The sequence below is a fragment of the Aotus nancymaae genome, unplaced genomic scaffold, assembly GCF_030222135.1.
Source record: "Aotus nancymaae isolate 86718 unplaced genomic scaffold, 86718_ANA_hifiasm-v0.15.2.pri h1tg000028l, whole genome shotgun sequence".
Taxonomy (NCBI): Eukaryota; Metazoa; Chordata; class Mammalia; order Primates; family Aotidae; genus Aotus; species Aotus nancymaae.
Genome location: NW_026988441.1, coordinates 27,350,468 through 27,362,521, shown reverse-complemented (window position 1 = coordinate 27,362,521; position 12,054 = coordinate 27,350,468). Strand labels below are relative to the sequence as shown.

Genomic DNA, 12,054 nt, shown 5'->3' with positions numbered 1-12,054 from the left:
CCCCAACTCCAAATACGAATCCCGTGGCAGCCACAGGCTACGTCCTTGGGAAAGTCATACCCCCTCCCTGATCTACAGCTTCCTCATTCATTCCCAAGTGACGTCAAAAGTCACAACCTTCCCATGCCACGTGGACGGGTCTCCCATGTCTTGAGATCCTCAAATTGTCAGCACCTCCGTCCAGCATTTGAGGTTCTCGTCTGACCTCTCCTGCCCCCATGCTCAGCCCGCCAGGTCCCAGGGGATGCTGAGCAGAGGCCCCGTGAGGGGGTTTTTTGTTTCTTTTTAAAGAGTCATGGTCTCGCTCTGTCACCCAGGCTGGAGCGCAGTGGCGTGATCACAGCTCATGGCTCACAGCCTCAAACTGCTGGTTTCCAGGCTCAGGCAATCCTCCCATCTCAGCCTCCTGAGTCACTGGATTACCGGTGCGAGTCACCACGTCCAGCTAATTGTTTTAAAATGTTTTTAGAAACAAGATCTTGCCGAGTGCAGTGGCTCACACCTGTCATTCCAGCAATTTGGGAAAAGCCAAGGCAGGCAGATCAGTTGAGATCGGGAGTTTGAGACCAGCCCGGCCAACATGGCAAAACCTTGTTTCTACTAAAAAGACAAAAAAAAAAAAAAAAAAAAATTAGCCAGGCATGGTGGCCCACGCCTGTAATCCAGCTACTTGGGAGGCTGAGACAGGAGAATTGCTTGAACCTGGGAGGTCGACGCTGCAGTGAGCCAAGATTGTGCCACTGCACCCCAGGCTGGGTGACAGAGTGAGACTCTGTCTCAAGAAAAAAACAAAGGTCTTTCCCTTTTCCAGATGGGTCTCAAACTCCTGGCCTCCAGCAGTCCTCCCACCACAGCCTCCCCAAATTGTGTAAGCCACCACAGGTAGCCGCATAGTGTCTTTAACCTGGACTCCTGTTTACCACCCTCCCCATCACACCCAGAATGCCATACCCTTGTCCCTTCAGCCCTCCCCACCCCTGGGGCCTCCCTGTCCTCTGTTCCTGTCCAGCCACCTCTCAGGGCCCAAGAAGGCTGAGCCTGGGACAAGTGCATGAACAAACCTCCCTTCTGACCTAGTCTACTGCCGGGACCTTGGGATGGGAGCTGCTTCCCTTACCTCAGGGGCCCCTAGCCTTGCGAGGCACTGTCCCTGCCATGCATCCTGCCTGGAGATGCCCCATAAATCACTCCAGCCCAGATAGTGCCTCTCACTGCGTAGGTGATCACAGGAGAAAGATCGCCATCTTCATGGCCCCAGCTATGCTGAGCTGGGGGTGGAAAAGAATATCCCGTGTGGCCTTTAAAATCACTCAACCACTGGCTGTGTGTCCTTGGCAAAATAGCCTTCCCTCTCTGATCAGCCATTTCTTTGTTACCAACTGGAGTCCATAGCCCCTACCCCCAGTCTCAACTAGATGCTTCTGAGGGTTCAATGATAAAATCGGTTGTGGGGATGGGTGTGGTGGCTCATGACTGTAATCCCAGCACTTTGGGAGGCCAAGGCAAGCGGACCACAAGGTCAGGGGTTCGAGACCAGCTTGGCCAGCATGGTGAAACCCCGTAAAAATACAAAAAATTAGCCAAGCATGGTGGCACGCGCTACTCTGGAGGCTGAGGCAGAAGAATTGCTTGAACCTAGGAGGCAGAGGTTGCAGTGAGCCAAGATCGTGCCCCTGGACTCCAGCCTGGGTGGCAGAGCAAGACTCTGTCTCAAAATAAATAAAATAAAATAAAATGGGTTGTGGGCCCACTCTGTGCCTGGCACCAAGCCAGAGAGCAATATATTGTGAGGTTACATTTATGATTTCTTCTGATAGGGCTGGTGCCCGGTAACTACTGGAAAAATTGTAGCAATTATATTTATTGTTATTTCTTCAATCCCACCTGGCATAGGGTAAGCATGAAAGTTGAGGCAGTGAGTCTTGGGGAGCCTTTGAGAAGGAAAAGGGCTTTGCCAAGGGTTTGGTCATCTGAGGGATGGGCTGGGGGACCATCCAGCCACTGGGACTTCAGGGAAACTCTGGCTCCCAAATCAGCCACTGTGTGTGGGTCTTCCCCACAACTAGAGGGGGGCACAGCTGGGACTCACCTGTATCTCCCCGCCAGGTTTGGGACATTTTCTTCTGTAGGATCTGGTGTGTCTTGCCCTGAATGAGGCCCTGCAGGGTCTGAATGTCTTAATCATTCCCCCAACACTCCTGCCTCCATCTGGGCCTTTTTTCTGGGGTACCGTCTCTGCCTTCACTGCCGGGGCCACTGTTCTATGCAGGCACCAATGCCCGATCATGCCATCAGGAAGCCCCAGCCTAGGACAACTCTCCCCCACCTGCCTCTGAGCCCTCCACGGTGATTCTGTCTCCCAAACCTTATCCTTCTCCCCATTACACAGAAGGGAAAGCTGAGGCTCCAACACTAAAATCCAAAGCCATGAGGAGTCCAAGCCACCCACCCCTACCCCAAACAGCACAGGCTGCCGCTCTCCCCCATGGGCACCCCTTGAAAGCCAGGTTGACCCCCACCGCCCACAAGCGTTGGACAGTGAAAAGAAGGAAGGCCAGTTGTCTTCACCCCAAGCCAGAAGTAGGGCTTGCGGGGTGGGGGCGGCTAGAGAAGTGATGTGCCACTCCCTGTGTCGGCTTCTGCTTTTCTGGCACAGCTGTAGCCAAGCCTGAGTCAGTCCCACGGGACTGCAGTGGGGGAGTCTGGAGTATTGGGGTTGGGAAGTTCGAGGGCGAAGGGGCCGGGGGGTTGGGGGTGGGTGTGAGGGAGGTCAGGGGCCAGGCTGGAGGGAGGGGACCTGGCCACACAGGCCTTGCCCACACCCAGACACGGTGGTGAACATTCAGTTACTCCCCCAACAGCCCAGCCTCCATCCCATCCCCGGCCTCCATCCGACGCCACCCCTGTTAGAGCACAGACTCCTCCGAGAGTGGGCCCTGGGCCTCAAGTCCCCTGGCCGCCCCCAGAAGGAATAGGGGTGTGAGGAGCGGAGACACCCCCATTTCTCTCGGCCTCTGTGTCTGTCTCAAAGGCCTCACCTCACCTCCCCTAAATTTACTCTTTCTCAGGGCTCACATGACTGGGCCGGGCTGACTGCCAAGGGGCCCCATGACCTCGTGACCGGGGACCCAGCACCTGGAGGGGTTGGGGTGAGATACCTAGAGGGAGGCGTGGAGAAGGGAGAGACGCTGGCCCGGGACCCGAGGGGAGGGGCACCGGGAGGCGGGGTCGGGCTAGGGGCGGGGCCGCCGCCTGCTTAAAGGCGCTCATTTCCCAGGCAGCCGCTCCCGCTGCCACACCTGCCCCCGCCGCGATGGCCCTGCCGCCGCTCCTGCTGCTCCTGCCCCCGCTGCTGCTGCTGCTGCTGGGCGTCCCCACGGCGGCGGTGCAGGCGTCCCCTCTGCAAGCGTTAGACGTCTCTGGGAACGGGCCACCCGTCAACCACAAGGTAGGGACGGCGACAGGGCGGGCCGGCTGGAGGGGACAGGCGCCCTGGCGGGACAGGCGGCTCCTCCTATGTCCCCAGACTTCACGGGGGAAGACCAGGGCCCCGAGGGGACGCTGTCCCCGCCGGGGTCCTGGAAAAACCGCGTTCAGTCCCCTGGCACGGCGGCCACACTCTCCGTGCCGTTTCGCTTTCTCATCCCGCTTCTGAGACGCGCAGCTGCCCCCACCCGCCTTGTCCCACTCAAGAGTTCATTGAGCGCCTACTGTGTACTTTCGGGGCAGGAGCTGGGGTCTCCTTCTGGGGCCCAGGGCACAGCCAGATGAGTTCAGCGGCGGGTCGAGGCCCCCGGCGTGCGTTCCTGCTGCTACCCCCGGTGCGCTCACTCCAGCCGGGCAGGGCTCGCGTGTCTCCGGGGCCTATTAGGCAGATTCCCTGGAGGCCGAGGGACTTGCTCACGGCTCCCGCCACCCGGGCCGCCTGCCACCCCTCCGCTGAAGCCGGAAGTTAGCACAGATTAGGTGCCGCCTCTATTCGGTGGGACTTGGAAAGGGTTCAAATGGGTCCCTCACTCCGCTCAAGGCCAAGGTCTTCGGGTAAAGTGGCAAGAGATGAGCATGCCCCGGCGCGGCGGCTCGTGTGTAATCCCAGCACTTTGGGAGGGTGAGGTGGGTGGATCACTTGAGGTCAAGAGTTCAAGCCTGGCCAGCCTGGCCAACATGGTGAAACCCTGTCTCTACTAAAAATACAAAAATTAGCCGGGTGTGGTGGTGGGCATCTGTAATCCCAGCTACTTGGGAGGCTGAGGCAGGAGAGTCACTTGAACTCAAAAGGTGGAAATTGCAGTGAGCTGAAATCACGCCACTGCACTCCAGCCTGGGCGGCAGAGCAAGACTCCCTCTCAAAAAAAAAAAAAAAAAAAAAACAAGGCTCGCCAGGCTCAGTGGCTCACACCTGTAACCCCAGCACTTTTGGAGGCCAAGGCGGGTGGATCACCTGAGGTCAAGAGTTTGAGGCCAGCCTGGCCAACATGGAGAAACCCCATCTCTACTAAAAATACAAAAAACAAGCAAACAAGGCCGGGCGCGGTGGCTCACGCCTGTAATCCAAGCACTTTGGGAGGTTGAGGCGGATGGATCACGAAGTCAAGAGATCGAGACCATCCTGGTCAACATGGTGAAACCCCGTCTCTACTAAAAAATGCAAAAATTAGCCGGGCATGGTGGCATTCGCCTGTAGTCCCAGCTACTCGGGAGGCTGAGACAGGAGAATCGCTTGAACCCGGGAGGTGGATGTTGCCGTGAGCCGAGAACGCACCACTGCACTCCAGCCTGGGCAACAAGAGTGAAACTCTGTCTCAAAAAAAAATGAATACCAAGTGGGGTTTAGAGAAGTAGGGAATTGCCCAGGGCTACACGTGCCTCACACCCCTTCCTAATCCCCAGATGGGCAGTCAATATCTGCGGAAGCGCCTCAAGGAATCCGAGGCGCAGCTCGTCAACGTGACCCTCTACTACGAATCCCTGTGTGGCGGCTGCCGCGCCTTCCTGATCCGGGAGCTCTTCCCAACGTGGCTGATGGTCATGGAGATCCTCAACGTCACACTGGTGCCCTACGGAAACGCGCAGGTGCGCGGGCACTGGGGAAACTGAGGCACGTGGGCAGGGGAGCAGGGAACCCAGTCTGCCAGCCAGCTCTCACCCTGCTGCCTTGCAGGAACAAAATGTCAGCGGTAGGTGGGAGTTCAAGTGCCAGCATGGGGAAGAGGAGTGCAAATTCAACAAGGTGGAGGTAAGCGGCGCCAGGGGCCCCTCGCCAGGGTGGGGGAAACGACGCAGTGCACAGGAGGCAACTGCGAGGGTGCCAGCTCTGTCTTCTGCCTCGTGGGTTCCCATGTAATCACATCTTTATTCCCTATCTCCTGGGTGGGCACCGGTGATTATTATGATTGGGTGTCAGGGTACCCTGGGCCCGCCTCATGCCCTCTCCTGCCCCCTCTCCGAACCCCAGGCCTGCCTGTTGGATGAACTTGAGATGGAGTCAGCCTTCCTGACTATCGTCTGCATGGAAGAGTTTGACAACATGGAGGAAAGTCTGCCACTAGTGAGTGACGCCCCTCACTCCGCACCAGGAGAGGGACGGGGGTGGTAGCCTTCCCTGCACCCAGGCAGACCCAGATTCAAGTCCTAGCCCTGACCATTGCTCTCTGTGCAGCCAGGAGAACAACCTCCCTTCTTTTTTTTTTGAGACAGGGTCTTGCTCTGCAGGCTGGAGTGCAAGTGGTGCGATCTCGGCTCACTGCAACCTCTGTCTCCTGGGTTTAAGTGATCCTCTCGCCTCAGCCTCCCTAGTAGCTGGGAAGAGGAGTGCAAATCACCACCATGCCTGGCTAATTTTTGTATTTTTAGTAGAGGCAGGGTTCACCATGCTGGCCAGGCTGGTCTCAAACTCCTGACCTCAAGTGATCCGCCTGCCCTGGCCTCCCAAAGGGCTGGGATCATAGGTGTGAGCTGCCGCACCCAGTCCCAGCCTCCCCTCTTGAAGCCTCCATCTTTGAATCAGAGGAGCATGAGTGATCATGGAGGACTTACTGGAGGAGGCATCTCTGAGCTGAGCATGGAAGGATGAGCAGGAATATGCAGAGACACAGAAGATGGGATATGGAGATGGTATAGGACAGGCCCCACCTACTTCCCCAGGGGATTGTGAAGAATGACTCCCAGAGGAGTGGCTCATCAGCTCTAATCAGTGTTCATTCCCCAAACATCTGAACCACCCAAGAGGCCCCACCCAGCGACACCCTAGTCCTGCAGGGTTAGATTGGGGCCGGAAGAGCGGCAAGGAGGAGAGGGCACTGAGGAGAAACTGCGGAAGGAGGAGGAAAGGTGTTTCCGGCAGAGGGATCAGCATGCATGGAGGCCCTGAGGAAAGTGAGATGCCATGGGGGTCAGAGGCAGCGGATCTGGTCTTAGGAATGAAACAAGTGGGCTAGGAGCAGCCCCAGCCCTGCTCCCAGGCCTCCACTAAAGCGTGCATTGAGCACTTGATGTTTGTGGCATTGTTGAGTGGCTGTGATGCCAACTGTACCCTCTTCTCAGTGACGAAACAGGCTTGGCTTAGGGCTGGTGGGGGACTGTTGAGGAGATAACAGGGAGGAAGCTGAGGCAACCCCCCTGCTCCTCCACCCCGCCCAGTGCATGCAGCTCTATGCCCCAGACCTGTCGCCAGACACTGTCATGAAGTGTGCGACGGGGGACCGTGGCATGCAGCTCATGCACGCCAACGCCCAGCGGACAGATGCTCTCCAGCCACCCCACGAGTATGTGCCCTGGGTCACCGTCAATGGGGTAAGGATCTTCTTAGCCCTCAGCTTGACACCCCTAGTCCCATGGAGTCAGGGATGGACCAGACAGAGGGACCAGGGATAATGGAGCCCAGAGTGGGAGTGATGGCTTTGCATAGGAAAAAAGGGCACTGGGGCTGGGGTTTTGAAGGGTGAGTAGGAGTCCATCAGGCAAAAAATGTGTGTATTAAACAACAAAAAACAAGAAACAAAAAAGAAAGTGTGTATTAATTCAATGTATTAAACATCCCTAGCCACCCCCGTTGGGACAGATGTGCCCACTGATTTGTGAGGTGGGAGGCGGGGGCCAGACTTGGGACCATATGTAGCCCTTTCTGGGCTGGAACCAGGGTACCTAGGTTGAGGCAGCTGCTGGGACTAAGCGACCCCTTGTCTTGCTTTGTGCAGAAACCCTTGCAAGATCTGAGCCAGCTCCTGGCCCTCGTCTGCCAGTTGTACCAGGTAAGCTGGGCAGGGAGCAGTGGGGTTCAGGTGGTGGGGGTGGGGTCTCCTTCTAGGACTCCAGCTCGTGGCCTTCCCCTCCAGGGCAAGAAGCCAGATACCTGCCCTCCCTCAACCGGCTCCCTCAGGAGTGTCTGCTTCAAGTGATGGCCGGTGCCCTGCAGAGCCGATGGAAGGCAGGTGGGAACCCAGCTCCCTGCCGTTTTTTCCAATCCGGACCCTTGTCACCTGCTGCTCACAAACGAAAATGTCTATGTATCCCATGAAGCCCAGACACACAAAATTCCACCCCATGATCAAGAATCTTGCTCCACTAAGAACGGTGCTAAAGTAAAACTAATTGAATAAACCCTTCCGGATGCTGTAATTTATTTGATGTCAGCCATTCTCCCTTCCCCAAGCCTGTGCAGTGCTGGAGCCTTGACACACCTTAGCCCAGGGAGCCCCCGTCCAAGGGATGCAGACCCAGAAGACATGCCGAGTCTCTTGGGGTCAGGGATGGGCCAAAAGGGATGGGCTGGGGCTAGAGGATCCCAGAGGGAGAGAAGTCTACATAGGGGAGAAGGGCATTGGGGCTGGAGTTTTGAAGGGTAAATAGGAGTTCATGAGGCAGAAAATGGGTTCATTAATTGCACAAACATCCCTAGCCACCCCCATTGTGCTGACCCCATACTGGGTAATATGGATTGAGACAGACTATGGGAACTGGAGCCAGACAAGGACAGAGGATGGGGCAGGGACACTGTCTGGGAAGTTTCTTTTTTGAGACGGAGTTTCGCTCTTGTTACCCAGGCTGGAGTGCAATGGCGCGATCTCGGCTCACCGCAACTTCCGCCTCCTGGGTTCAGACAATTCTCCTGCCTCAGCCTCCTGAGTAGCTGGGATTACAGGCACGCACCACCATGCCCAGCTAATTTTTTGTATTTTTAGTAGAGATGGGGTTTCACCATGTTGACCAGGATGGTCTCGATCTCTTGACCTCGTGATCCACCCTCCTCGGCCTCCCAAAGTGCTGGGATTACAGGCGTGAGCCACCGCGCCCGGCCAAGGGAGTTTCAGAGAATTTGTTCCCTAGTGGCGATGTCAGGGTGTTCCAGGAAAGCGGAAAAAAAGAATGTCCAAGACTCTAGCCACAGCAAAATCTGGAGCTAGAATGCCAGTCGTAAACACCCAAAACAGGAAGGTATATTATACTATATATATATATATATATTTTTTTTTTTTTTTTTTGAGATGGAGTCTGGCTCTGTCACCCAGGCTGGAGTGCAATGGCGTGATCTCGGCTCCCTGCAACCTCTGCCTCCTGGGTTCAAGGAATTCTCCTGCCTCAGCCACCCAAGTAGCTGGGATTACAGGCACGCACCACTACATCTGGCTAATTTATATATTTTTAGTAGAGACAGGATTTGGCCATGTTGGCCAGGCTGGTCTCAAACTCCTGATCCACCTGTCTCAGCCTCCCAAAGGGCTGGGATTACAGGCATGAGCCACCGCGCCAGGCCTTATAGGCTAGTTTTCAAGGGAAGGAAAGACCATGATTCTCATACTAATGTAAAATGAACACATGTTAAAAGATTTTTTTTTTAGTTTTTTTTTTTATTTTTTGAGATGGAGTCTTACTGTGTCACCCAGGCTGGAGTGCAGTGGCACAATCTCAGCTCACTGCAACCTCAGCCTCCCAGATTCAAGCAATTCTCCTGCCTCAGCTTCCTAAGTAGCTGGAATTGCAAGCACCCACCACCACGCCTGGCTAATTTTTGTATTTGTAGTAGAGACAGGTTTTCATCACATTAGCCAGGCTGGTCTTGATCTCCTGACCTTGTGATCCACCCGCCTCGGCCTCCCAAAGTGCTGGGATTACAGGCGTGAACCACTGTGCCCTGTTAAAAGATTTTATGTCCAGGCATGATGACTACACCAATAATCCCAGTACTTTGGGAAGCCGAGGTGAGAAGATTGCTTGAGGCCAAGAGTTCAAAACCAGCATGACTCTAGAAAAAATTTAAAAGTTAGTCAGGTGTGGTGGGGTGCTCCTGTCCTCCCAGCTACTCAGGAGGCTGAGGTGGGAGGATCGCTTGACCCCAAGAGGTCAAGGCTGCAGTGAGCTATGATTGCACCACTGCACTCCAGCCTGGGAGACAGAACCTGTCTCAAAACTAAACAAACACAAAAAGACTTGATTTAATTCTTCCTTTTTTGAGATGGAGTCTCGCTCAGGCAGGAGTGTAGTGGCGCGATCTCAGTTCACTGCGACCTCCTCCTCCCAGGTTCAAGCAATTCTCCTGCCTCAGCCTCCTGAGTAGCTGGGATTACAGGTGTGAGCCACCACAGCCAGCTAATTGTTGTATTTTTAGTAGCAACTGGGTTTCTCTATGTTGGCCACGCTGATTTCCAACTCCTGACCTCAAGTGATCCGGCCGCCTCGGCTTCCCAGAGTGCTAGGATTACAGGCATGAGCCGCCTCGTGTGGCCCCTAAAAATATCCTGAGGATTTGGATTGGCCAGGATCAAGCTGTACGAACCTGTAAGGCTGATCTGGCAAGTCAGATGTAAGTCACTGGTTTTTTTGTTTGTTTGTTTGGTTTTGTTTGTTTGAGACAGAGTCTCGTTCTGTCGCCAGGCGCCAGGCTGGAGTGTAGTGGCGCAATCTCAGCTCACTGCATCTCACCTCCTGGGTTCAAGCGATTCTCCTGCCTCAGCCTCCCGAGTAGCTGGGATTACAGGCACGCACCACCATGCCCAGCTAATTTTTGTATTTTAGTAGAGACGGGGGTTTCGCCATGTTGGCCAGGATGGTCTCGATCTCTTGACCTCGTGATCCGCCCACCTCAGCCTCTCAAAGTGCTGGGATGACAGGCGTGAGCCACCGCGCCCGGCCAACACTCTCAATGACTCTTAAATGAAAAAGGGAAAAAGCGTGTTGAGCGTTGTCTGTTTCCTTACAGACAGACTGGCCGTCTCATAGATGTTATGATCTTCCTTCAAGGAGGTGAGGCGTAATTCCGCGTCCTGCAAATACCTTTGTTTGTTTCTCTTTATTTTGAGATGGTGTCTGGCTGTTTTCCCCAGGCTGGTCTCAAACTCCTGGGCTCAAGCGATCCTTCTTGAGGATCCCGAAGTGCTGCGATTACAGAGATGATCGGCTGCACCCGGCCCTACAACCACCTTGATAATGAACTGGATTTAGTAACTTGGTTCCAAAGAGTAGAACGGGGAAAGTGAAAAGAATAACCTGGCCGGGTGCCGCGGCTCACGTCTGTAATCACAGCACTTTGGGAGGCTGAGGTGGGTGGATCACTTGAGGTCAGGAGTTCAAGACCAGCCTGGCCAACGTGGCGAAACCCCATCTCTACTAAAAATACAAAAATTAGGCTGGGCGTGGTGGCTCACACCTGTAATCCCAGCACTTTGGGAGGCCACGGCGGGCAGATCTCGAGGTCAGGAGAACGAGACCATCCTGGCTAACACAGCGAAACCATGTCTCTACTAAAAATACAAAAAATTAGCAGGGCATGGTGGCATGCGCCTGTAGTTCCAGCTACTCGAGAGGCTGAGGCAGGAGAATGGCTTGAACCCAGCAAGACTGGGTCTCAAAAATAAAAAAAAAAAAAAGAAAGAAAGAAAAGAAAAGAAATCTAAGCACACTATGCCATATTTTGTTGAATCAATATCTTTGTCCTGATAATAGGTTGGCTTGGTTACACACGTGTGTCTCATTTTAAAAGGTGGTGGTGGCTTCGGTAAGAGTTGGGAACGTATCTAAGTTAGGTCTCTAAATGGTATGAGCAGTCACGCGTTTAATGAGCATTGCTTCTTTCTTCGTCTCTTTCTCTCTCTCTGTCCCCCTTAACCTCGCTTTCCTTCCTTCCTTTTTTTTCCTTTCTGTTTTTGAGACAGAGTCTCTCTCTGTCACCCATGCTGGAGTGCAGTGGTGCGATCTCAGCTCACTGCAGCCTCCGCCTTCCGGGTCCAGCTAGAGTAGCTGGGACTACAGGCATACGCCAACACACCCGGCTAATTTCTGAATTGGTAGTGAAGACGGGGTTTCGCCATGTTGCCCAAGCTGGTATCAAAGTCCTGGGCTCAAGCGATCTGCCCGCCTTGGCCTCCCGAAGTGCTGGGATTATAGGTGTGAGCCACAACGCCAGCTCTTCCTTACTCGACAGGACTGGCTCTGTCACCCAGGCTGGAGTGCAGTGGCACAATCATAGCTCACCGTAGCCACAACTTCCTGGGCTCAAGCAATCCTCCTGCCTCAGCCTCTCAAGTAGCTGGGACTACAGGTGCTCATCATCACTCTCAATGTTTGTTAATTTTCACAGAGACAGGGTTTTGCTATGTTGCCTGGGCTGGTCTCAAACCCCTGATCTCAAGCCGCCCTCCTACCTGGGGCTCCTGTAGTGCTGGGATTATAGTGCTGAGCCCAGCACCATGTATCTTTAGTTACGCTATAAAAATTCACAAACGGCCGGGCGCTGTGGCTCAAGCCTGTAATCCCAGCACTTTCGGAGGCCGAGGAGGATGGATCACTTGAGGCTAGGAGTTCAAGACCACCCTGGCCAACATGGTGAAACCCTGCCTCTAAAAAAAAAAAAATAGCAGAGCGTGGTGGCTCATGCCTGTAATCCTAGGTACTCGGGAGGCTGAAGTACGAGAATCGCTTGAACCTGGGAGGCAGAGGCTGCAGTGAGCTGAGATCGCGCCACTGCGCTTCAGCCTGGGTGACAAAATAACACCATGTCTCAAAAATAACCATCCAAGCAAGCCAGAAAAAACCCCACTTATGAGTCTCTCCTTTACTTTT

At 54.5% G+C, this 12,054-nt stretch overlaps 1 protein-coding gene across 1 annotated transcript; it reads left to right on the top strand.

Moving 5' to 3' along the window:
• Positions 1 to 3,291: 3,291 nt before the first annotated feature.
• On the top strand, positions 3,292 to 7,617 carry IFI30 (IFI30 lysosomal thiol reductase). Its single transcript, XM_064380705.1, has 7 exons — positions 3,292 to 3,448; positions 4,891 to 5,073; positions 5,162 to 5,236; positions 5,456 to 5,548; positions 6,640 to 6,792; positions 7,197 to 7,250; positions 7,335 to 7,617. Exons 1-7 carry the CDS (start codon positions 3,314 to 3,316, stop codon positions 7,395 to 7,397), a joined length of 756 nt encoding a protein of 251 aa, XP_064236775.1. The 5' UTR covers positions 3,292 to 3,313; the 3' UTR covers positions 7,398 to 7,617.
• The last annotated feature ends 4,437 nt before the right edge of the window (positions 7,618 to 12,054 follow it).

Bases quoted from the DNA above. Each gene is read 5' to 3' on its own strand.
- IFI30 (XM_064380705.1), top strand. From the start codon at position 3,314: ATGGCCCTGCCGCCGCTCCTGCTGCTCCTGCCCCCGCTGCTGCTGCTG. The intron at 5,549-6,639 runs GTGAGTGACGCC...CACCCCGCCCAG, and splicing joins TGGAGGAAAGTCTGCCACTA to TGCATGCAGCTCTATGCCCC. The intron at 7,251-7,334 runs GTAAGCTGGGCA...CTTCCCCTCCAG, and splicing joins TCGTCTGCCAGTTGTACCAG to GGCAAGAAGCCAGATACCTG.